General features: G+C 45.6%; 1 protein-coding gene across 3 annotated transcripts in view; it reads left to right on the top strand.

The window, feature by feature from the left end:
- The first annotated feature begins 920 nt into the window (after positions 1-920).
- Positions 921-23,669, top strand: part of MEIS1 (Meis homeobox 1) — a 108,546-nt gene continuing 85,797 nt past the window's right edge. Inside the window, exons 1-6 of one of the 3 annotated variants that reach the window (XM_033055331.1) lie at positions 921-1,290; positions 3,278-3,504; positions 5,062-5,203; positions 5,739-5,789; positions 6,591-6,641; positions 8,075-8,221. In XM_033055331.1, coding sequence (XP_032911222.1) covers positions 3,305-3,504; positions 5,062-5,203; positions 5,739-5,789; positions 6,591-6,641; positions 8,075-8,221 — 591 coding nt within the window. In that variant the 5' untranslated portion in view covers positions 921-1,290; positions 3,278-3,304. The other 2 variants (XM_033055329.1, XM_033055332.2) reach the window with 2 other exon arrangements.

The raw sequence follows: 23,669 nt of genomic DNA, 5'->3' as shown, positions 1-23,669 counted from the left end.
GGAGGAAGGGGCACGGCGAGTTCTCCACTCCCAGGCCGGCGGGGACCGGGAGGCTGCGGGGAGGGATGGCTGTGCTTTTGAACGCAAGGGAGCGGACCCACGGCTCGGCGGATGGAGGCACCGGCTGGGAGGGATCGCCCCACACAGAACAGAGCGCCCGCAGAGCTCGGCGGAGGAGATGGGGACAGGGATGGGAATAAGGATGGGGACGGGGACAGGGATGGCGGGGCGCCCCCCACCACGGCGCGCCGATCCGAGCCCCGCTTCCCGCCCGGACCAATGGGGGAGCGGCGCGGGGCGGCGCGGCGCTGATTGGTCGGCAGCGGCGCGGCGGCGGCGGCCGGGGGCCGGGTGAGCTCACTCGGCCGGCGGCCGCGGGGGGAGCCGCCGGGGAGGGGGGGGGGGCGCCCGGCGAGGCGGGCGACGGAGCGAGGGGCGGGCGGCGGCGCTACCCCGGGGCGCTGCGCGGGCGCTGCGCGGGGCGGCGGCGCCGCCAGACAAAGGCGACGGGAGCGCCCCCGCGGCCGCCGGGGGGCGACGGGCGCGCGTTCCGCGCGCGCGTGGGGGGGCGCGGAGGGCAGGGCCGGGAGGGGGCGGTGTGTCCAACCCGCGGCGCTGCGCGGGCGCGGGACGGGCGGCGCGCCCCCCTGCGCCGGTGGCGGAGTTGCTGCCGCCCAGCGCATTGTGTAAGACGCGACCTGTTATGGCCACCACTACTTCCGGGTTCCCGCAGTCTGCTCCAGCCCGGCGCTGCGCTGCGCTCGGGCGGAGCGGCGGCGGCGGCGGCGGACGGACGGACGGCAGCGCTCGGACCGCGGCGGCGGCAGCGCCTCCCCCCGCCTCCCCCTCCCGCCATCCCGCCCCGCTGCCCTTCCTCCCGCGCCCGCCCCGCACGGCACCCGCGCCCGGCCCGCCTCCGCCAGCCTCGCCCGGCGGCCGCGCAGGGGCAGAGCGAGCCGGCGCCGGCGAGGAATTAGGAGCGATCCGAGGAGGAGCGAAAAAAAAAAAGCCCCCCATCATCATCATCATAATAACCATAATAAAAGGAGAGCCGGCGCGTTAGCGAGCCTTTTTAATTTTTAATTTTTCCCCCTCCTTCTCTTCCTCCCTCGATTTAATTTTTTTTTCTTTTTTCTAAATTTTTTTTTTTTGGGTGATCGCACTCGAAAATTAACATTCGAGGTGTCCTGCGCGGTGGGAGCACACGCAGCGGATCATCATCAGTCATTCACCACCTTGACAACCTCGCCTGTGATTGACAGCCGGAGTGGCAAAAAGCCATGAGACTTGGTAGTTGGGTTTGAGGGGCACTTTAAAAAAAAAAAAAAAAAAAGAAAAAAAAACTGATTTGGGGAAAGGATATTTGCTTTCGCCCCGCTGCTGTCTTGGAAACGAGAGGGGGAGAGTAAGAGAGAGACAGGGAGAGAGGGAAGAAAGAAAGAAAAAAGAAGGAAGGAAGGAGGGAGAGCTGATTTTTTTTTTCCTTCTATTTTTTTTCTCCTTTTTTAATGCTGAGTTACCATATCGCTTCGCTGAGGTCCAGCAAGCCGAAGATTTTACTTGATTGCTTCCATTGCTGGAGACGCTAAGGGATTTTTGCCTTTTTTTGGGGTGAGGGGGGGAAACTTCGTGTTTCTTTCTTTTCACACTGGCCTTAAAGAGGATATATTAGAAGTTGAAGTAGGAAGGGAGCAAGCAGGCCGATGGCGCAAAGGGTACGTATGATTTTAAAAAATGGATTTCAAATGTGAAATAATATTGAAACGTGGCTGACAGAGACGCTGCGAAAAAAGTTTCTTTTTTTTTTTTTTTCCCCTCCTTTTTGGAGTAGGGGCACAAAGGGGTGTCCTGCAGCGGCAGGGTTTATCAGTTGTACTTGTAGGCTTAAAATCTGTGTATATTGCTATTTTCTTGATTCTTTTACTCCCCATCCCGGAGCTCTCAGGGAAAAGGCAAGCTTTCTATACATTAATGACATACAGGCATGTAAGTGAATATGTCCAAGCCTCTGTATTTGTTGGTTTTGTAGCTCTTGTCCTACCAATGTCTTTTTTAAAATCACCAGTGCTTGAAATATTTGAATGTGTGCATGTCTCTGAGCATTTTGCTGTGTTAGTGATGATATACCGCTTCACTTTCAGAAGATAAGCTGTGGCTGGGAGTAAGCACAACTAAGCACAACTTTTTTTTTTTATTTACCTCCTTTTTTTTCTCACCCCCCCTTTTTTTTTGATATATATATTGTATCCCAAAAGGTGCAGTGCAGTGGGCAACCCCCCCACTGTTTTAGAAAGAAAGTGACTTTAATTTGAATTGGAGGTTAGCAACATTCACTACCATGTGCATTGTTGTTTCTATTTTGGGTGCGATCTCTTTTTAGTTTTTTTTTCCTAACTATCTCCTAAATTGAAGTTTTGAGAAAAAGAATAAATCAGCTGTAGTCGGGTGAACAGGGATTTGGGGAAGGATAAAAGGAAGACGTTTTCTTGCCTAATTTGCCTGCCGCCGTCCGAGAGCTGCTTGGGAAAGAAAGTTCCTCTGCTGACAACTTGCCTTTTACTCTTTCGGTCCAAGCAAGTGTCAGGGATCTTTAAAAGTGTTTATTCACACCTTCGCTTTTAATAGATGAAAAGTGGCTGTTTCCCCCGCTGCCTGGGAACCGCGGTAGCTTTCGTTCCTTAATCTTTAACAAAGAAAACCCCTTAAAAAAAAAAAAAAAAAAAAAAGGCATTCCCAAAATCCCGAGAGCCCGGACGCGAACGTTTCCAGCTTTTCGGCTTTGAAAGTTGCGTTCGCGTGGAATTGCTGGAAATCCGCAAATCGCTCATTCTCGGTTTTGGTTTGGTTTGGTTTTGTTTACTGCTGATGAAGTTTTTGCATCCTCGCTGGTGAGGTACCTGACTTCTTATCAGCGGGAAAAAGTTTAGCGGAGGGAAATTTGGACTCCGGGAACCGCTTCCATTCACGGAGTGAGGGGGGGTGCTGAGAACTTTGGGGACGGGATCTTTGGGGTGGGAGTTTTTCACTTTGATTAATTTTATTATAACTGTTGCTGTTATTTGTCCTCCGCCCCAGGCTCGGAGGGCTTCGGGCCGGAGCAGCCCAGCCCCTCTGCTCCCGGCCCGGGGCGGCTTTCCCTCCGCAGGCCGGCGCCGCGGAGCCCGTCGCGCTCGGGGGGGACCGCGGCTCGTCCCCGGGGTGGGACAGGGGAGCGGAGCTCTGCCGGGGCGCTGCCCCCGCCTTCCCCTGACGCCTCTCTGCTCTCTCTGCCCCGCAGTACGACGAGCTGCCCCACTACGGCGGCATGGAGGGGGTGGGCATCCCCACCACCATGTACGGGGACCCCCACGGCGCCCGCCCCATGCAGCCCGTTCACCACCTGAACCACGGGCCGCCGCTGCACTCGCACCAGTACCCGCACGCCGCCCACGCCAACGCCATGCCCCCCGCCATGGGCGCCTCCGTCAACGACGCCCTCAAGAGAGATAAAGATGCCATCTACGGGTAGGTGCCGCGCAGGGCTCCGCGCAACCTGCGCGGGATGGAGCGGGGACAGCGCGGGCAGGGGAAGGGCGGGATGGGGAGCGCAGCGCGGAAAAGCGCCGCGTTCCTAATTTTGTGTCGTTACTGTTTTAGGACGTGGTGGGGGGAGAGGGTTGGGGTCGCTCTGGCACGGGGAACCGCTTGGGCTCGGGAAAAAAGGAGCCTGCTGGAGGGGCGGCAGGCATCGCCGCGGGAGGAGGTGGAAAATAATATTCTCAGGGCACAACCTGCGCCTGGTGGTAAATCTCTGCACGGAGTTTTGGAGCAGGGAGAGTTTGGAGAGCTTCGCCCAACTTTCCACCTTGTTCATCTTTCCTTGTGCTGAGGGAACTCAAGAGCTGCTTCTCTCAACCCTTTTTATTTTTAGATTTTCTTTTAATTTAATTTTTTTTTAAAAAAAACCCCTTATTATCCGACAGTACTGGATGTTTCTTCAATGTGGCAATTTGTAAAGCAGTTTCTAGGCCGTTGCGATGGGAGCTGACGGGGTTGTTACATTGGGCACAGATGCTTTTAAAATGTATTTGCCCAGCTGGAGTTTGAAGGGAAGTTTAAGAGCCTTTAAAATCGCTCGCAGGACAGTGAGGAGAAGGGGGAGCAAAATAAAATTCATGGAGTTTGGTTTCTCTATCGATTTATCAGAAATCTGGAGGGTAGGTTAAAAGTCGGTGCTGTGAGGTACCCAGAAGGAAAAAGAAAAGTATGAAGCCCTGGGAGGAAAAAAAAAAAAAAGAAATCCCTGTTTATAAATATACATATATATACGTGTGTGTGCGCCCACGCTTATTTATTTAAATTATTAAACGGGCGAGGGAACCAGATGCACACGCTGCCTTTCTCCCGCGGAGGCTTTCCAAGCTGGGATTGCCCAGGAGCACCTGGTCCCCCCGCGGGTCGGAGGCTGCGGAGCCCGGGGGCGGAGAGCGGGGCAGGCCATGGGGAGCCAGCCCGGCCCGGCCAGCGCCTACAGCGGGTCGGAGCTGTTCTGGGTGGGTTTAAGGGCCTTTTCTCCTATCTTTTTTTTGTTTTTTTAAAATTTGGATGAGAATTGTTTATTTTTCTGTTTTTCTGTTGGTTTGGGTTTGTTTTTTCCCCCTTCCACTCCCAGCAAGTCCTCCAGCAGAAAGCGGGAATTAAAAGCATGAGAGGCAAAAGTGTATGTCCCGGGATTTTAATTTTTTATTTTTTAATTTTTTTTTTTCCTAAAGACAAGGAAAGTTAATTCAAAATGGCTGCTGGAACCGGCTTGGGTTTTATTCTTGGCTTGTCCTAAGGTTGTATGAACAATATCTGCGGGCAGGCAGTGGCGAAAGGCCGGGAGATGCCGGGCTGCCGGCCGCCTGGCTGTGGGAAGGGGCGGGAGGCGGCGGGGGGTGCCTGAGCCCCCTCTGTGGGTACCCCCTTCCCCGTGCAAACTGCTGTGGGACTAACTATTGTTGTGTTTGGGTTTTTTTTTTTTTTGTTTCGTTATGATATTTTCCCCCGCTCTGTGTGTGTGACTATTGTATTTTCTTTCAGACACCCCCTGTTCCCTCTTTTAGCACTGATTTTTGAGAAATGTGAATTAGCTACATGCACACCCAGGGAGCCCGGGGTAGCGGGAGGCGATGTTTGCTCCTCTGAGTCTTTCAATGAAGACATAGCAGTGTTCGCCAAACAGGTCAGCAAAACCGGGTTGAAAACAGTCAAAGAAAAAAAAAAGAGGGGAAAAAAAAATCGTATCGAGAAAAACAAGTCTCTGTTGAGATAAAGATGCGCGTTTCCCCCTCCCCCCTCTCTTACTGAAAGAGGCAAAAAAACCAAAACAAAAAAATCCCCTAAACCCCAACCAAAACAAAACCTGAAAAAAAAAGAAAGAAAGCTATCAGGAAATCTCGGCATTACTACCCCCCCTTAAAAAATGGATAAAGTGGAGCGGTCTGTGCCTGGCCGGGAGTTTTGCTGTGCAGCTCCCAGGAGCCGGGATGGGCTCTGCCAGGGAAGCTCCATAGGTATTTTTCAGTGTATTTGATTCACTTGCTCAAGTGTTTGGCTGATGTACTAAATCCAGCAGTCAGGGCTTGCACGGAAGGTTACATAATGGACCCGACAGTGTAATGAAGCAAGAAATAATAACGTCTGCTTTTTCTGCTTTCATATTTCAAATAATTTTTATTATTGTTTTTTCCCCCTTTCCTCCCCTTTCTTACATTTAGATCCGAGCAGAGAAACCCCTCTTTTCCTCTAATCCTGAACTGGATAACTTGGTAAGAGTTAACACTTCTTCCTCTCCCTACCCTCAGCCTCCCTTCCCTTCTCATTTATTTATTATTTTTTTCAAACTTCTGTGTCATCTGGAGAGGTAGTTTGGTGGTACTAAATTGAAAATTTCTCACGTGGATTTTTAAAAGTTATAGTTGTTACAATGATGATTTTTATATTTACAAGTAAATATGGTGTGGTAATTGCTTGGAAGTAAAAAATTTCATGAGGATATACATGAAGGAAAACCCCATCCAAAGAGGAGCTGATGGGCTTGATGGTGAGCTCGCCTGCCCAAGAGAAGCGTGGATTTATCCCTGCTGCAACCAACCCCTCCACGCACCTTTTAAGCAGCTCGATGGGAAACATAGAGGATTACAATGGCTGGAGATGCACCAGTGGCAAATTCGCTGAAAATGAGGTCGTTTCTCTCTTTCTTTCCATCCCCCGTTAAGGATAAATATTTTGCCTCCACTGTAGGAGTCCTGCTCCCGCTTTCACTAAGCGAGGAGCCAGTGATGGTGTTTAGAGGGTTGTTGGTTTTTTTTTAAGAAATGTTTATGATCCGTATAATTCAGTTGCTTCGTTGCAATTGGGATTTTTTTTTTGTTAACTCTAGATCGCTTCTTGTTAAACAGCGCACAAAGCCACTGCTATTAAGTTTTAGTGTTATTGCCATAAATCAAAACAACTTTTTATTTACTACTAGAGAAAAGTCATGCTACAAAGTGTGTCCGGGGCGACTGTGGGAAATATCCCCAAATCCAGGAACGAGATTAGTGTTCATGTTGTTTGTGTCTTTGCAGATGATTCAAGCCATACAAGTATTAAGGTTTCATCTGTTGGAATTAGAGAAGGTAATTTTTGTCTCTTTCTCTCCCTCTCCCTCCCTTTCTGTCTACCTCCCCCCTTCCCCCCCACTCCTTTCTTCCTCCTCTGTTTCAGTACTGCTGAAGTTCAGGCTTCTGGTAAATTTGCATAAATGTCTTTCTTTCTGGTAATTAGTGTCAAGACCAATCTTGGCGTCCATTTCTCTTCGCAGTTTAATTACAATTTCAGCCTCTAAAACCAAGCTCTCAAACGCCCAGGCCTTGTGTTCATTGTAATACTTTGCTGGCTTTGTATAAATAGTTGCAGTTCTGTGGTGCCGCAGATGAGACTTGAAATGGTTAGCTCAGTCAAGCCCCTGAAATTGTGATTAAAAAAATAGATCTTGTTTTTTCTTAGTGATGGTGAAGAAGAGACTTTGGTTACAGTTAGTTGAAAGGGGGAATTTTTTGTTTTTTTTTTTTTTTAAAGAGCCATCTGCAGGTCAGGCTCAGGGCGCAGATTGTCCTGTAACATTTTGCAGAGACAAAGCATAGTTGATAGTTCTGTCTGTCTCTTGTTCCTGGGAATATTGTACACCTCGGAGCAGAAGAAAGAGATTGCAACCTAAACGCAGGATTTTTCTGTTGGCTGTTTTAGAAATCTTAGGAGGGAGAATGCTAATTTCTAAGCAAGCGGTGTCATCCAAGCTCACGTTAAATTGGAAGTGCGCTCTGGGTTTCCTGAGGATTTTTTACATGTCATTGATAGCTGGCCTAGAAGAGAATTCCCTTTCTCCTAAAAATAAACATTTTGAGAGGTTTTTAAATAGTTGAAAAGTTTCTTATGAGCCTCAGTCACTTTATCTAACCATAACTGTCAGGTTGTTCTTGCTCTACCGAAATGTGTTAAAATCTGCCCATTAATAAAGGCGGCTCAGGTACAAGTCTATCAGAGTGATTGGGGATTTCAGGGCATGAATGCCTATAATGTATTTCAGCCCGGTGCATGTGGATTTTTTTTTAATCCTTTTTTCTGTCCTCATACCCCTTTGGAAAGGGTTTATGATGAAATAACTGGATGAAATTAAATAGTTTACCTTAAATATCACCCATGCAGGTCACCTCTCTAATGGCCACAGCTCTGGGAGCAGATGAATTTAACACGGGTGTTGAATATGTTGTAGCCTGTGAATCATCTTGTCACTGTCAATTTTCTGGGATATCTCTATTTTGCGAGAAAAGAAAGTTATTCCTAATTCTGGATGCGTCTAGAGGTCTCAAGGGGATAATTGCAGTGTGTTTCCCCTATTTAGGACTTTTGATGTCACAGGGGCGAAGGGGGGAGACTGGTTGCACTTGTCAATTTTACTTATGTATTCCTGATTATATTTTCTTCCCTTTTTTCCTTCTCTCTTCCTTCTTTTTCTTTTTTTCTTTTTCCCTTTTTCCTTTTTTTTTTTTTAACCTCTGTCATAATGTAGGTACACGAATTATGTGACAATTTCTGCCACCGGTATATTAGCTGTTTGAAAGGAAAAATGCCTATCGATTTGGTCATAGACGATAGAGAGGGTGGATCAAAATCGGACAGTGAAGACATAACAAGATCAGCAAATCTAACGGATCAGGTATGATCTTGCCAACGTTGCACACGCTAAAATTTGTATGCGGATCGCTTGCTGGGTCAATACGCCTCCTTTTATTATTTGCATATGATTAAGTCCCTTTTAGATAAATTTCCATCGAAATGAAAATTTTTGAATAATGTGGCTATTATTGCTTCATTAAGGCTTGCTCCCAGATTTGACCTGGTGAGATGAGCTTGTAAAAGCGTCGCCTGCAAACTCGACCTGTTTCTTGTCGTTTTTAATTTTTGTCTTTATTTTATTTACCCTTTCCAATAATAGAAGTGGTATCTGTGAATCACTGGCTTCTTGGTAGCTTAGGGAAGGAAGGGCTGGAGTAGTTGACCAAAATAATAATAAAATCCGAGATAGGTGGTCCAGAGAAGACAGAGAGGGTTTGAAATCTAGCAAATACTGGCTATTTTCTTCTCGTCTCTACGGTTCATTAGTCCGTCTTGTCAGTTTTCCTTGGCCGAACGCTTTTAGACTTGAGTGAACATTGCTTTGTGCACGCCTGCCTGCTGCAAACGCGCCCATTTTATTTTACTTAATAGAAAAAAAAAGGGAGAAAATAAAATGGGATTCAAGTTTTAAATTCTTTTCCTTGATCTTTCAAGTTTTCAAGCCCTCTCTTTAAAAAATAAATATAGTCAAAGCCAAAGCCAAGCCAGCAAAGCCTCGTGTGGCTGTGACGGTTGTCCAGGTTTTGTTTGGGATGGTTCAGGCCTTTAATGTCGGCTGCTGCCGGGTGGGGAAATGTGGGTGAGCTGACTGGGGAGAGCTGGCTGTCCCCTCTCCCTTCCCTCCTCCTTTCACTGGGTGCAAACTGGGATCCTTGCCTTTTCATGGGAGTGTTTGGGGCTAATGCAGGAGGTGCCCAGATCTAAATTAAGCTCCCAGATGATGGTAGTGACTGAGATTTGGCTTTTATTTGAGTTGGGTGAAATGGTGGGGTTTTCACGGTACGTTTGTTTGCTCTGAACCGAGGTGTAGCAGCGCTTTGCCTTTGAGAGAGAGAACCTCAAGCGCACGTACAAAAAATAAATCCCTAGTTAAAACCCCCTCGTTATTTCTTCTTTTTGATCAGCTACGTAAATGCAGTGTTAGGAGTGATCTGCTCCTGACTCTGGAGGTTTCCTTTTGTTCAAACAAGGCGTAGCCAAGCAGGCAGGAGTTTCCTCAGCTGCTTTGCTGTTATCACTGGCACTGTCAGCTGGGAGTTATTTTATAGATCACCGACATGAAGGTGCGTTGCATTGCAGTGTGGGCAGTATCTGAAATATTTTCTCCTATCTGCCAAAGGCTGTCGGTTTGTGACAGGGGAAGCAGGCTTGAAGGAAGGCATGAACTTTTAGAAAGGGGTTTACATGCACATAGGTGGGTTGTTTTGAAGGGATTTTTTTCCCATCCAATTTTGTTATGCAGGGGGAAAGCTTGGCAGAGTGAGTGGAAGGTGGTGCGGCGGGGAGGTACCCGGGGCTGATGAGGATGCTCCGGGGAGCCGCCGGCCCCGCGCAGCGCCTTAGAGCGAGGGGAACCTTCCAGCCAGGGTCTAGCTGAGGGAAACTCAGCTCGCTGCTGTTGAATAAAAATTGTAATCCAACAAGTCTAACTAGAAAATGGGTTTCTAAAAGCTCTGGAGTGCTGGGTACATAAAGCTATTTGAGCAAATTACAAGAATCGCTCAGGGGCACGAATGAAATCAACACTTTAATTGCCTCCAAAATGAAGATTTATACCCCATTTTCCCAACGAATCATTATTTTATTAAAGCGAAAGCTAAAGAAATGAAGCTACAGTTTTGGGGTTGGTGGGGGTCGGTGTGTTTCTGCACCACCCCGCGCCCCCCCTTTTGCTGCCCGGAGCGCGGAGATCGCGCAGTGCCCTCTCCCGCTGCGCGGGCCGGCCCCCGCACCCCCGGCTTGTGCGAGCCGCGCCCCGGGCGCTCCGGCTCCACTCCGCTCCGCGGGCAGCGGGCACCGAGCCGCCCGCACCCGCGGAGCTGCGCGGGGAGCGGGCTTGGCTTTCTCCGTTGAAGGGAAGAGGTGCAGAAATGCGCTTTTGCACTGTCCTCCCGCACGGGCGATGAGGCGGCGGATCAAACCCGCGGAGAGCGGGCGGGGGTTGCGCGGGGGGTTTCACCGGGGGATGCGCAGTTCCCCGCGCCCTCCGGTAAACTCGGTGCCAAACCCGGCCCCGGCGTGGCCGGCAGTATCGGGGCCCTAATGGTTCAATAATAAGGTGTTGAGTGCTGGTCGCCGGGGCGGCTAATTAGGATGTGACTGCGCAGGGCGCGTTTATGGCTGCACGGCCCTGGGATGCGCGGGCGCGAAGGACCGGGCGGTGGGAGCGAGGGGCTGACTGCGGGCGCAGAGCCCCCCGCCTGCCCATGGCTCTGCTTGGGAGAGTAGTAAAAGAGTAAGTATGTAAAGGCTTTTATTATGGATTTAATTACATTTTCTTATATTGTGGTAGTAAAGGTTACAGTTAACAGGGTGTTTTTTAGTTTTAATTTATTGGTTTCCCCTTATTTATTCTTTCCCTGTAGGCCCCTCAAAGCCAGTGCCTTTAAGTCCCTCCGGTTAATAGAAAGCAATGACACTAATGCTAGATTTTGCAAAGTAAAGCCCTATAACACTAACCATTGTTCAGTGATTTAACCAGCTCAGTGGCACTAGGTCACTAAAATAGCATCCTTCTTCCATGGGCTCGACCCCACTGCCTGCCAGGGTGAGACTTGCAGAGTTGGTGTTTACTGTCACGGCTCCACAAGTACAAGGCAGGAGTTTAGGCATTTTGCTGGGGAGAGGTGAACTCAAAATCATCCAGACCCCGGGACTTTAAAAAAACCTAGCTGAAGAATTGCAGTCATCCTCAAATGTTTCAAAATAAACCTTTTTTAATCATTAGCTTTTCAAACATTTGCATGTTTAAATTTTCAATGTTTGTCAGAGCCCAGAAAGATTTAGAACACAGCTGTTGTGTGATGTGTCTGGGAAAACTCCCTCCGATTAAAAAAAAGTCCAAAGACTGCCTGTAGTCTGACAGCAGAAATTCAGTTTTTTAGGTAATCCTGAACTGTTACCGTGGGACTGTTTTCTTGAAGCACGTCACCTTGGTACCCAGGTGCTTTAGTCCAAACCGTAAAATTCTCCTACAAGAGCGTGTCTACAAGAAAGCCTTTAGAAAGTCCTTTAAGGAAAACATGGTACAAAGAACCCACCACATCCAAATAAAGTGCATTAGCTGCATAAGATAGATTTTATAGGGACAAAACAGTATTTTTCTTACTGAAAATGAACTTGTTGAGCCTGACCACAGTGGTATTGCTTGACAAAAATTATAGTTCAATAATCCACAAGCCAATTACAGATGCAGAAACTTTTAAAGGCAAATCAGCAAAGAGCCAAATTCCTATAGGAACTATGAGGAAAATGATCAAAAAATGAACATGAAATAAGACTTCCTGCAAGAAGGTCCATAATTCAACATTATTTGACTCTACTGTCAGGGAAATTGTTGAGGGATAGTAAACCGATACTAGAGTCTCAGTCATTTTTGTTACAGTCTTAAATGTTTGCAACTGTGGCGTTTTAGATGGCCCTTCTTGGGTGATAATATATCACATATATACGCACATATATAATAAAGCAACACCTCTATTTATGTTGCAATAGATTTTATTTTAATGTGTGCAGTTGTGGCGTTACTGTATCAAAAATGCGGATAGACAGCAGCTTTATTTTTTTTTTTAATTGAACAATTACTTAAAATATATTCTTTACAAAGGAAGAATCATATACTGGAATCCAACATAAAGCGTAACTGAAGGTGGTAGAGTTGTTCAGGGCATCGACCAGTTACGACTAGACTTAACTTTCTAAATTCTCAAATATATTAACTATACCTTGTAGCCAGTACAAAAATAAAGCCTTAGGGAAAAAAAATACTGAGAAATGCTATTTTACTTCGGGACTTCTTTACAGGTACTTTCAAACCATGTGTGGTTTTAAAGAGGAGAGCTAAGAATATTGCCGCCTTTAGGGTGCTCCCGTATTGGAGGAACAGGCATCAAAATAATATATGTGGTGCAGAGGGTGCAAGGTAGAATTCATTTTTGCATAATGAGTTACAGCAAAGTAGGATCTGAGGAGGACAAATAAAATAATGTTTTAAAGACTCAAAATTTAATTTTCTTCCTCTGACTTTGTCACTTTGAGTTAGTGCATCCTGTTTTGTTTGTTTTCGAGTAACTTTTGTTATTTTTACTGTGATATTTAGAAACTGTTACCATGCCCCAGTTTGGCAGGTTATTTATGTGAAGATAGAATACGTTAATTCTGTTCCAGACATGTTTTCATCTGATACACTGTGGCTGAAATTGTATTAGCAAAATAAGATTTTCTTTGCTCTCCATTTCTTTAAGCGAGTAAATACATTGCTGAGTAGACATAAGATGAATATATTTTCTTTAGTTTATGATTTCAGTCCATGAATCCTTGGGGTTTTTTTTTGTTTTTTAATCATTCAAGAACCCAAAAGCGACCATCCTTACAGCTGGGTGTAAGCTTTGCTGCCTTCCTGAAGTTGCATGCTCAGACCTAATCTCCATGTAGTCTTCCAAATTGTAGTTAGTTCCTGTTGTAAAGGATAGTTTAATTCTCAGATTTTTGGGGAATTCTTTTCAACTTCAGACCTGACAGAGCTGAGTTCAAACCCAATTAACCTCAGAATTGATCCTAAACATTTGCGAATGTGTCCCAAGGCATTCCTGTAAGCCAGAGCTTGCTGCGTCTGTGTTAGGAACTGTAGATTGTTATTTTGGGGAAACTTGGAGGCTTGAAATTTATGAAAAAATGAGTTTTACCTTAAGTTTAACCTTTATGGCTGAGGGGTTTGAGTCTTTCCATGCTGCTGGTCCACAGGTAACAATAAAGGTAATGGGCTCTGCAGCGGAAGGGTTACTGCAGCCCCGTGTGGGCAATGTTAGACCTTAAAACAATCAGATTATATTGCACTCAATCAAAACGAGTAAGTGTACATCGTGCTGATAAATGCTACTTTAAAAAGCACTGAAAATCTGGTACAACATCTTTCAATTAGGGAATCTTTCTTTTGTTTTGTTTTGCATTTCTGCATTTGGGGATTTTTGGTCATGTGAACATGCAGTTAGGATCTATCTTGTGTAATCTAAACTAGTTTAAGAAAATAAAGAGGACAGTTTTTTTTCTGGTCAGGAACGTTTTTGAAAGTTTCTGGAATTGTTTCCTGGTGAGGGTTGTGTGAGAGAAAGAGAGGCCGTGGTGCGCTGCAGTGTCACCTCATGTCCTTGGTATATTACCTTCTTCTCTGCATGCTCTGTTCCTCACAGCAGGCTTTAACTTACATGGCAAATTGGTTACAGTTAGTGGTTATATTTTTATTTTTTCCTGCAGTTGCAGCAATATTTGGAGAGAGCAGCTCTAAGAGAGCACACATTTTGTGTTTGGACTTTTTTGAGTGTATTTACGTCGTTGATTAATGGCTCAGTATCTAACCCACCGCCGAACTCTGTAACGCGTTTGAAATACAACTTGTTGGCAGTTGCTTCAGCTCTTCTGTGGCCTACTTAGTGTGGTTGTCTTTTCACTTTCACTACCTTCAAAGGGCAAAAATAAGAGATGTAACAGGTGAGAGCAGAATCCCATCAGGCCAGTCCCCTCAGGATTCCTTTTGTTAATTTAGATGAGATCCCTGGAAAGCTCCAGTCCCTCGTCGGTGGGGGCTTCGTCTCTGTTAGCGAGCGGGCTGTTGGCACAGGGGAGCCCCATCACCCCTGAGGGCTCAACTCCTTGAGTTGCCTCACTGACCGCTGCTGCCGTGGGTTCATTTATTTATTTTTGCGAGTACATATCGAAGAGGTAAAGAGCGACGTGGAGATTTCAGGCTTATATGACTCATTGTGTGTATGAAAGCAATAGCGCAGACAGCAAGTGGTTTCTGGGGGTTATTATGTTTTGGAAAAGGGAGTTTGAGATTTGTCAGTAGATGTCTGGGGAAATGTTGAAAATTTGAATGTTAGTGAGGTGAATTTAAAAAAAAAAATTGAGTTTGTCCTATAGGCAAAAGGTCTGTTTTCAATTTAAAAAACAAAAGAGATTTTAGAGTTATAATACAGAGACATTTTCTTATGAATTTGCAGGGCAGAAGGTTGGATGGATTTTTGTCCAAATTTGACCTCTTCTATTGGCAATGAGATGGGCTGCTGAAAGTCATGGTGTCTTCTTGTTTTGCAAATGGTTCTAATTTTGCAAGAGTCTTCAAATCTAGACCACTGAAGAAATGTTTCCTCTTTGCCCCTGTCAGAGGTTATATGTAAAAGTCATCCATGAGTTTTGGGGATCAATAAAGGGATATCTGTGAAAGGCAATGGCCCATAACACACGGGGAGTGGGATGAGTTGATCTAATGTTCCCTGCCTGGCCTCAAAACTCGATGAATCTCTGAGTTTGTCCACACAAGGACACTCAGGAGAGGTAAGACAAATTGATTGGGTGTAAAATTAAAGTGCATTAGTTAAAGTGCATTGGACTATTGTGTGGATGCTCTCATTCAGAAGTAAAGTGGCCTTAGTTCACTTTAGCCTAATCCCCTTTGGAGTAGGCCACTTTTCTTTTGAATGAGAACATCCACATTAACTTTTAGTTAATTCGTCTTTCCCGAACGTCCTGGCTGCCTCGTGCCCAGCGCTCTGGAGAGGCTTGGCCGGCCGGGCGCTGGCTCCCCACAAGCTTTAGGCAAGCTTTTCATTAGGCGCATTTCATCTCCGCAGCAGCGCTTCGCTGCCGGTGCCCGTCATCGCCCCAGCCGGGCTCCACAGCCTCCTCTCCTCCTGCTCCTGCAGCTCAACAGTGATGTTGTTGCTAATGCTACCTGGAAAAAAAATTTTATGGTGGCAGGGGAAGGATCCAGCTGAGGTGGTGAGGACAAGGCTTGGTCCAGGCTGTGAGGCAGGGGGAGAGCTGCCTGCACCCTGTCCAGGGGGGCAGTGGTTTGGGCATTGTGTTTTCCATGTGAATTTGGCATCAGGCTGACACGCTCCGTGCATAGATAATTTCTTCCCTATCCAGTGGTAAGTAATTTTTTTAGGGCAGTGAAGAAATCTAGATTAGCTTCTTTTGGCTGGTATTTCCAAGATTAGCTTCTTTTGGCTGGTATTTCCAATAAGAAGGCAAAGATTGACTATTGGCCTGTAGGAGAGCTAGTTTACCTGGTGGAGAAAAATAGTGGTAATGTGTTTTTGGAGGTCTTCTATATTCTTGCTTGAAGTTCACTGAGCCTGAGTTTGTGTTAGAGATATTTTCATGTGTCTTCTAGAGCTTATAAGTAACCTATTTATTTACTTTTTTACTGACTCGGCCATGTGTGCATATGCTGTGCCATGTCGCATGCTTGCCATTGCCCCTTTCATTCATAATAAAATTTACAAGGCTTCTTGCATTAGTAAGCAATTTGCTATTGGAGCCTTTCCTAGAAATACAGAATTCTATTTCACCAAAGTATTGTGTTTCCTCTTCAGTCAGTACTGAGGTGAGCTATTTTCTCAAGGACTCTCCAGGCATCTATATGATATTCCCACTTGGACAAATGATATCCAAAACTGCATTACCTACTTCTTCATTCTGAAGAGCTGCTGCAGTAAATTAAAATTCTCTTATTAACATCGCCACATCGCCAGACATTGAATTTGGCCAGTTACTTTTGTTTGCCGCTTTGCTTTCTTTTTCTATTTTTTTGTTTTGTTTTGTTTTGTGGTTTTTTTTTTTGTTTTTCCCCATAAAGTTTTGTTTTGGTTGGTTGTTTTTTTTTTAATGTAAAGCAAATATGCATCCAGACCTTCTTTGAGGGAGTAAACTGGCCAACAATAAGAGGGGTAATTCTTTATTTGCTTAAAAGAACTGCCTGATTTAACTTCAGAAGTACTGACCCAGAGTAAAGCAACAGCTGATGCCGTCACAGGCAGTGCACTGTATTCAAACAGCTGTACAAAATGTAACACTGTGGTATTAATCCTGCCATTCACAGTTTATTTAAAGTTTTTCAAACTTCTCTCATATGGCCATGGTATCAATGCCTAATTATGCCTCCATTAGGGTTACTGGTCCCTTAATACAGAAAATTATTGTATTTAAACTTTGGAAAGCTGCATCAATGTATATGTAACATTCTTTCAGCTGGCACACGTTCAGGGAAGGCAAACTTTACCTTATAATTTTATTTTCATTCATTTGGCCTTTAGATTTTGGTCCAGTTTTGTTCCTGAGGTCAGACCATTGCTGGTGCTTTTAACACTGGCTTTAAATAGCTCCATTTAAGACTGCGTAGGTCTCAGGAGAAGGGAGAAGATTAAAAAACCCATGGCTTTGTTGGAGTGCAGGGCTACAAGTGTCTGTGCAAATAGAAATGGTAGAACTTATTGTCTCAGGGGTGTTTTGGCCTACGCTAAACCTGGGCCAACTCTGTCCGTGCAAGCAGGATTTGATGTGTGGACATTAAAGGCTTGACCCCTGGCAGGGCTGGTGGTACGTGTTGCACTGGGGTGGGGTGTGCAAGGAACCCTGGCCTCAGCTGGGATATCACCTGCCTGCTGGTGCTCAGCAGCACCCCGAAGCGTGTGCTCTCACACGGGGGTCAATGGCTGCTTGCTGATATTTGGATTAATCTGGTGAGCTAAGTATTAACCATGGCCAACTCCGTGCTAGAAACTTGGGAGGACACAAATAGTGTAGACTCAGTAGGTGGCACTTTGGTTTTAAGCTTGAACCAGTATAGTGGACTCTTCTTCTTGAGGTGCAATCACAGAGATGCTTTGGCTCCCGAGCTCCTACACTCACACTTGCATCATGGAGCTACCTTGCGTAGGTAGAGTTGGCCAATTTTTTTCATGAGGGAAGTGTCCCAGTGGCTTATGATTTATAGTTTTTTCTCTTATACATTGTTGTGCTGTGTAAGGGAGAGTAGTGTCACTGCTGTGTTTTGGTGGTGGGTACAACTGTGTCACCAGGGGTCATTTGAAGTCACGGCTTTGCTTTCCCCTTTGCTCATGTTCACACAGGCATTTTGGGCAGAACTTAATGTGAACAGCGGCTCCATAGCTGAGTGGTACCTCTGGGCATCACTGTGACAGGAAGGTGATGAGGAGAGAAACCTTTCAAACACATGCATGAGTCGATGGCAGGCAGCTTCCCGTTGTTTCTTGATATTTGTAGGGATGCTTGGGAAGAGGGTCCCTGTGTTTGCATGGATGCTTGGGATGAGATACTCATGCACACTGATACTTAGTGCTTAGGCACTATGCTCGAGCTGTTCCCTCCTTCACCCCTTTCTGCCTGGAGGATTTTGCAGCTGTGTTACTCCTGGAGGCTCCTGGCCCTCCTCCCTGTTGTGCAACCAGTTTTACTGGCATGACTTCCACCTACTGTGGGAGTCTCATTGTGCTTTCCCCATGTCTGTGAGGCCTGTGGCAGTGTTTTGTGGCACAACCATGTAGAAAAAACAGGGTATGTACAGATGTGTCTTGCTACATTAATCTAACTCCTGTGAGGGATCTCTTTTTCATTGCTATTTTCTGTAAAACCAGAGTGATGGTATGCACATTATTAGTATGTGCAAGGAGGATTAATTTTGTTTTTAAATGCACATGTGTGCATCAAGCTGATTCTTGGCCCTCAGTGACAAGTGTTTAAGAGATCTTTTGGGTTAGAAGTGGTACAGCAATGCTGGAGGGGCAGGGGTGGGGAATGCTGCTCTGCTGACAGAATGAGGCAGGAAGGGAGATGTGGATTCTCTTCCCAGGTCTGTCACTGAGGTTCTGGAATGAGACGATTGTCTCAGCTTGGGAGCTGAGATTTTCTACTTCTCCTTTTCCCTTATAATCAGCTAGGCTTGATATCTTAATTTATATGTTATGTAGTGATAGCAAGGTATATATATAAGATATTTAAGAATAAGCTATATAACATAAGGATATGTTATAGTAATTATTTCACTCTGTGGATAATTTGAAGAAAATGTTGCCAAGAAAGCAAAATGTTTCTGTTTGGTGTCATAGGAAAACTGAATTGGAAGGTTGATGGTAAACATTGCTTTTGGTGGCTTTATGCTTTGGTTTTGGCCTCTTCTGCTATTTTCCGCTTAATTAGCATTTTTTAAAAAGTGTTTAAAGGAGGAGGGAGATAAAGTGAAGCTCTGGATGGAATAGGTAGCAGTGTGCCGGTAACTTCTGCAGAAGGAGTAGAGCTGTGGGATTGACTGGAAACGCTTGTGAGGTGGTGGCTAGTCTGCCTGGCCTGAGGCACAGATCCATGTGGGGCCATGCCATGAGCCCTATGCTGCTGCAGTCATCATTGGGTACTCCAAAAGCTCCCTGGGAGGTGCAGTGGGACCACACAGACCTCTCAACCCAGCAGTTTTGTGTGACTCTGGCAGCTAACTGTGCTTCCAAGCCACCCCTCAATGAGTGGAGGTGTCAGGGAACCATGACCACCTCAGCTTGGCAAACCACCCCTGGAGCTCACCGGCCTCTGGCTCCTGCAGCCGGGTCTCAGGGTGCTTTGTGGCGACTGGCTCGCTGGCATGTGGCTTGCAGAGCTGAGCTGTGCAGCCGCTTCTGCCATGCTGCAGATTTGGCTGGTTGTGAAATGGGAGAAAGTGGAGGAGCTGCTCTGCAGAAGGGTTTGGCCATAAGCGTTGGAAAATGTGAATCATGGGGATTCCAGTTTTCAGCCTTCTGGAGATAACGGGCAGCATGTACTGAAGTGTGTGACTTGCAGAGGACCTTAAAAAACAAGGCACTGCCCTCAAGATTAAGAAAACATTTTATAATCAGGAACGCATTTTATACCCAACACAGGCTTTGCAGGTATCACATCCATCCAGACAGAAAGCTGTAGCTGGAGCAAAGCTAATTATACTGCAATTTAATTTTGGTGTTGAACAACAATGTAAGGTGGGTGGGCTCTTGAATCCTGCGAACAATGTGCCGTAATCAAAATACGCTGACACCGAATGGCGTCTGTTGTCAGTTAGCTAAAAAAACCATTTGATACTTGTGACACGAGCTCAGGGTTTTTGCTTGTGATGGGGCTGGAATGAAGCATGGCTGTTGCAGAGCAAAAGCTGTGCTTGTGCCTTCCTTCCCCAGGAAGGGCTGATGAGATGTTGGAAGTCAGAGCCCACATTTAAGTAATGCAAAAAATTTGCAGTGGGTACGCCAATGGGTTAATTTTGTCTTCCCAAAAGGTACCGTCTCTAAAAATCTGTAAGGGGAATGCTTAGAGATGTAGGTTTTGCTGTAAGAATACCTTTGCTAAGTCCAGATATTCAGGGTGAAGAGCATGTCTCTCTGCAGCACTGACTCCCTCTGAGGTAGCCTGCTGGGACCTTGGGTGTGACAGAAGGGAGAGGGTGGGAAAAGGTGAGGTTGTGGTCTCCCTCCTGCCCAAGTCTGTCTGACTAGGCCAGTTTTGGGACCTCAGCCAGTCATCTGACAGCCTGTGCTGTCTCATTTGTACCTGAGCATCTGGCAGATCCCCTTCTAAATGACTTTTAACACATAAACGCAATAAAGGGAGGGGACGACAGGCTCTCATTTTCAGGCTAAGTGGCGAGACATTTTTCCTGTTTACACCTTTGGAGGGATCATTACATGAAATATTGAACAGGAAACTCTTACTTGTCTCTGAAGACCTTTTTCCTGGTCTAGAAAGATGTGGAAAATTCTCCAGTGTTATTAAATTTAGTAGGAACCAAGAAGGACTAACATACCTCAAGGACTTGCACACCAGGTTTCTGGATGTAGTGATGTTGTTCGGGGCTGACTTTGTGCATGATTCTGCATGATATTTAAACTTTAAAAAAAAATCCATGTGGAACAGTGATTTTTATCTCCGGACTGCAAAGCTGTGTTTCCTTGTGTCAGAAAAGGGCCAGGGATTAATGCTATCTAATGATATGTCCCTTATCAAAGGGAGGAGACAGGTTTACAATGTGGGGTTGCTCTAAATAGAAAGTACTAGTCAATGTTTGTTGTGTGGGAGACAAAAACCCTGCATCACCATCAGCTGGCTTAGTTAACCTGAGGCTGGGCTGGCAGTGTTTACTGTTGAGCTGGGATTTAAAAAAAAACCAGCAGTGCAATAAGGTCAGTCAAATTTCAAGACCCACTGTGACTGAGGCTGTTGCTGTTTAGGTTTCCATCAAGGCTACCACATGAAGCACTCTCTGATGCAAGAAGCAAACTCTGAAGCCTAAGTGTCTGAAAGCTGTTTGCTTTTGTGATTGCCAGAGGTTTTGCTGGGTGCCTCTAGAACCCTTTCTCTAAGAAAAGTCCATCTGCCCATGCTGTCCCCTCAAGAGGACTTTACAGAGGCTCCCCAAGTGCAGCAGGTTTCATTTCAGCATAGGCAGAAGGTGTTGGAGCTGTGCTTCTGACAGAATGCAGCCGCTCTGCATAGCTGTGAACACGTGCAACCCTGTGTGCACACAAACACGCACAAATGGGTTTTTTTAAAGTCTTGCTCCTGCAGATTTGACAGGGCTTTGGTGCCTTCTGGAAGAGAAGAGCTGTGGTTTTTTTCCTTCCTCTTTGTCTTTATGTCCCACCCAGTCTGATGATCTCCATTTCATTCTCCTTTATTTTTTGTGGTTTATGTTTGCTGCTTCTAATTATTCATTTTCCTTTGGAAAGCACTATCACCCTGTCCTTTTGCACTCACGTTTTCCATTCATCCTGTTCAGGACTATCAGGCCCTTTCCTTTCCATGCCATGATCTCTTTTCCTCCATGCTTTGAGGGTAAGGAGGGAGTCGGAAGGCTGTGCTGTGTTAGAGATGTGTCTGTGGGTACGCAGCTGGTGTCAGGCACCACACACCTGGGTAGGGTCAGCGCTGAGGCACGGCAGCAAAGCTAATGGAGAGCACTGCTGGTGTTTGCTGAATCTTGGTTTGGTGACCTTTGACAGTGTGCAGTGTTAGCTGTGCCTCTGGTCCCTTCAGGTCAAAATCTGGCCTTGTGAAAATCAGTGGCAGAAATCCTGTTTATTTCCAGTTTTGTATCCTCTCTGGTATTCACATTGATACCCACTCTTTTTCCTTTTATCTATTTGTCTCCCATGTTGCATGCATAAAGACATCTTATATCTTATTTTTCCTATGCAGCTGCAATGAGTTAGAGTCTCACCCTCATTTGCAACAAGGGGAAATAAAGATGGAAAGCTTATGACTTTTCTGGGGCTAGGAAGGGAATCCAGGTCAGGGCTGAGACTTCCATGCAGAGTTTTTTCTGCTTTTTAGTTAGCCAGGCCTTCCCTCCTCTAACACTGCAAAGGTTTCCATCTGTGCACAAGTCGCTCTCGCTGTTCTGCTTAGTTGCAGGCAGAGTTATCGCCTGCCCGTCATTTCAGCGACCTTATTTCCCTAGACTTGGAACACTGTTTTTTCCATCTGAACCTGATTTTTGTGCCTTTGTTGTTGTTCTGTTAAAAATAACTCACCTTTGAATCAAAGCTGTGTAAACCAGATTATGCAGGAGTCATAGGCAGTAAAAAACATCTATTTTTTAACATTTTGAAGTTTCTACGTGTATGATTTATTCTGACCCCCTTGGTTTTGGTTGTATTGGTATGTTGCCCCCACTTGGTTTTGGCAGGCTGGGAGGTGGGATTGCCAGCTGTCAGCCTTGTTTAGTGTCACTAGGAGATTTTCAGATGGCAAAGCAGTAAGTGGGTCCTCTCAGAAACTGAAGTTAGTAATGAGTCTGGATTTCATGGTCCCCAAAATCTCAGGCTGGTCTAGTGGAAGGTGTCCTTGCCCATGGCAAGGGGTTAGAACTAGACAATCTTTAAGGTCTCTTCTAACCAAAACCGTTCTCTAATTCTGTGTTTGTATAAAAAATAGTGTAAAGTCTAGGAAAGATATGGCTTTGTGTTTTTTGTATTACAAAGGTATATTTTCAATCCTCTATACCAATTTGTATTTTTCTTCCCAATTAAGAGAAAAATCAAAAGATTTCTTATATGCTGGATGGGAAACAGGCTACCTGAGTATTCTTATTAGCCATTCCCTACAGAGGTGAAGAGGGATAAGACTTGTAAATTGCAAAGACCTGCTCTATCTATCATGCAGTTGTAGCTCTAGTATCCATCCTATGGATTATACACTTAAGGTATTAAGCAGCTGTATTGAATGTTTTGCCCAAGTGAGCTTGGGGACATCAGTATGGCCAACAACCAGAAGGATACACTATGTAAAAAGTAAATCCTTGCTAAATGGGTGGGTTATATTTTTAGGAGGAGATGGATGCCATAATTTAATTAATCAACCCCTACTTTTTGCTTCGAGATCTTGCTTGTACTGAACACAACTATTTCCTAACATGGTGGGTCACTACCCTCAACCTCATGCAGCTGAAAAATTTTAAAAGTAGAAGTTAACAAAATCAGAAGAACATTTCAAACATAGCACATTACTTTTTTTCCTGATAAATAAGTATTTCATTTAGAAAAAGAAAAAGAAGATAAAACTTCAGAACAAGAACAATAAGCCCAAATTATGCTGACAAATTGCTGGCAGCAGCTCTGTTCCTCCAGGGCAAGGGGATGAATGATTATACCTGCATCCAATTCTCTGGTAGCCAGGAGGAGTGAAGGTTTGTCCAACAGGTAAAGGAATTAGCTGTTCCCCATCTCCAGTTGTTACACAAACACAAATCAACCCACAAGAGGGCTGTGCTCACAAAACTTTTGAGAAGATATATCTCAAAAGATGCTGAGAACAATTTTTATCATCTGTAACAGAAAGCCATTTCATTTATTCGTGTACTTATGACCAAACCTTTGGTTGCTTGGCCAGAAGCTCTTCTTTCCTTTCATAAACTTGGTGCTGAAAAAAAATCCATTTTGTTCTTTAATATAAGCAGAAGGCAATGGCTTCTCCCATTTTGTATTAGTGTTAACTTGTGTTAGTTAACTAATGTTAACTAATCCAGCTGTTCTTGGATTGGAATAATGAGTGTATGTAATATTTATACACTATGCAAAATATCCAATCTAGCCATTAACCAAATACAGTAATTTCATGAATACAAGCCGCACCGTTTTGACCAAAATTTTTCTCCCACACCGGAAATGCGGCTAATACTCAGGAACGGCCAATATGTGAATAATTTTCTGACATTTTCAACCCCGGGAGTGCAAACCAAGTCAGTGCAAACTGCAAAGTCGAGCTCCTGCCAGTAAAACGCTGCATTTATGCGGTTGTTACAAATTGGTTACTCTGTTGCACGGTGGGTGGAGCTGCTCCGTGCAGCAGCACAGGGGGTGGGGAAGCAGGGGCAGCTCTCTCCTGCTGGCCCTGCGGCTCGTGGGAAGCAGGGGCTGTCTCCTGCTGGCCCCGCGGCTCGTGGGAAGCAGGGG

Source organism: Catharus ustulatus, chromosome 3 (genome assembly GCF_009819885.2).
Source record: "Catharus ustulatus isolate bCatUst1 chromosome 3, bCatUst1.pri.v2, whole genome shotgun sequence".
Lineage (NCBI taxonomy): Eukaryota > Metazoa > Chordata > Aves > Passeriformes > Turdidae > Catharus > Catharus ustulatus.
Note: the sequence above shows the minus strand (reverse complement) of the source record. Positions and strands in the feature narration are given on the sequence as shown.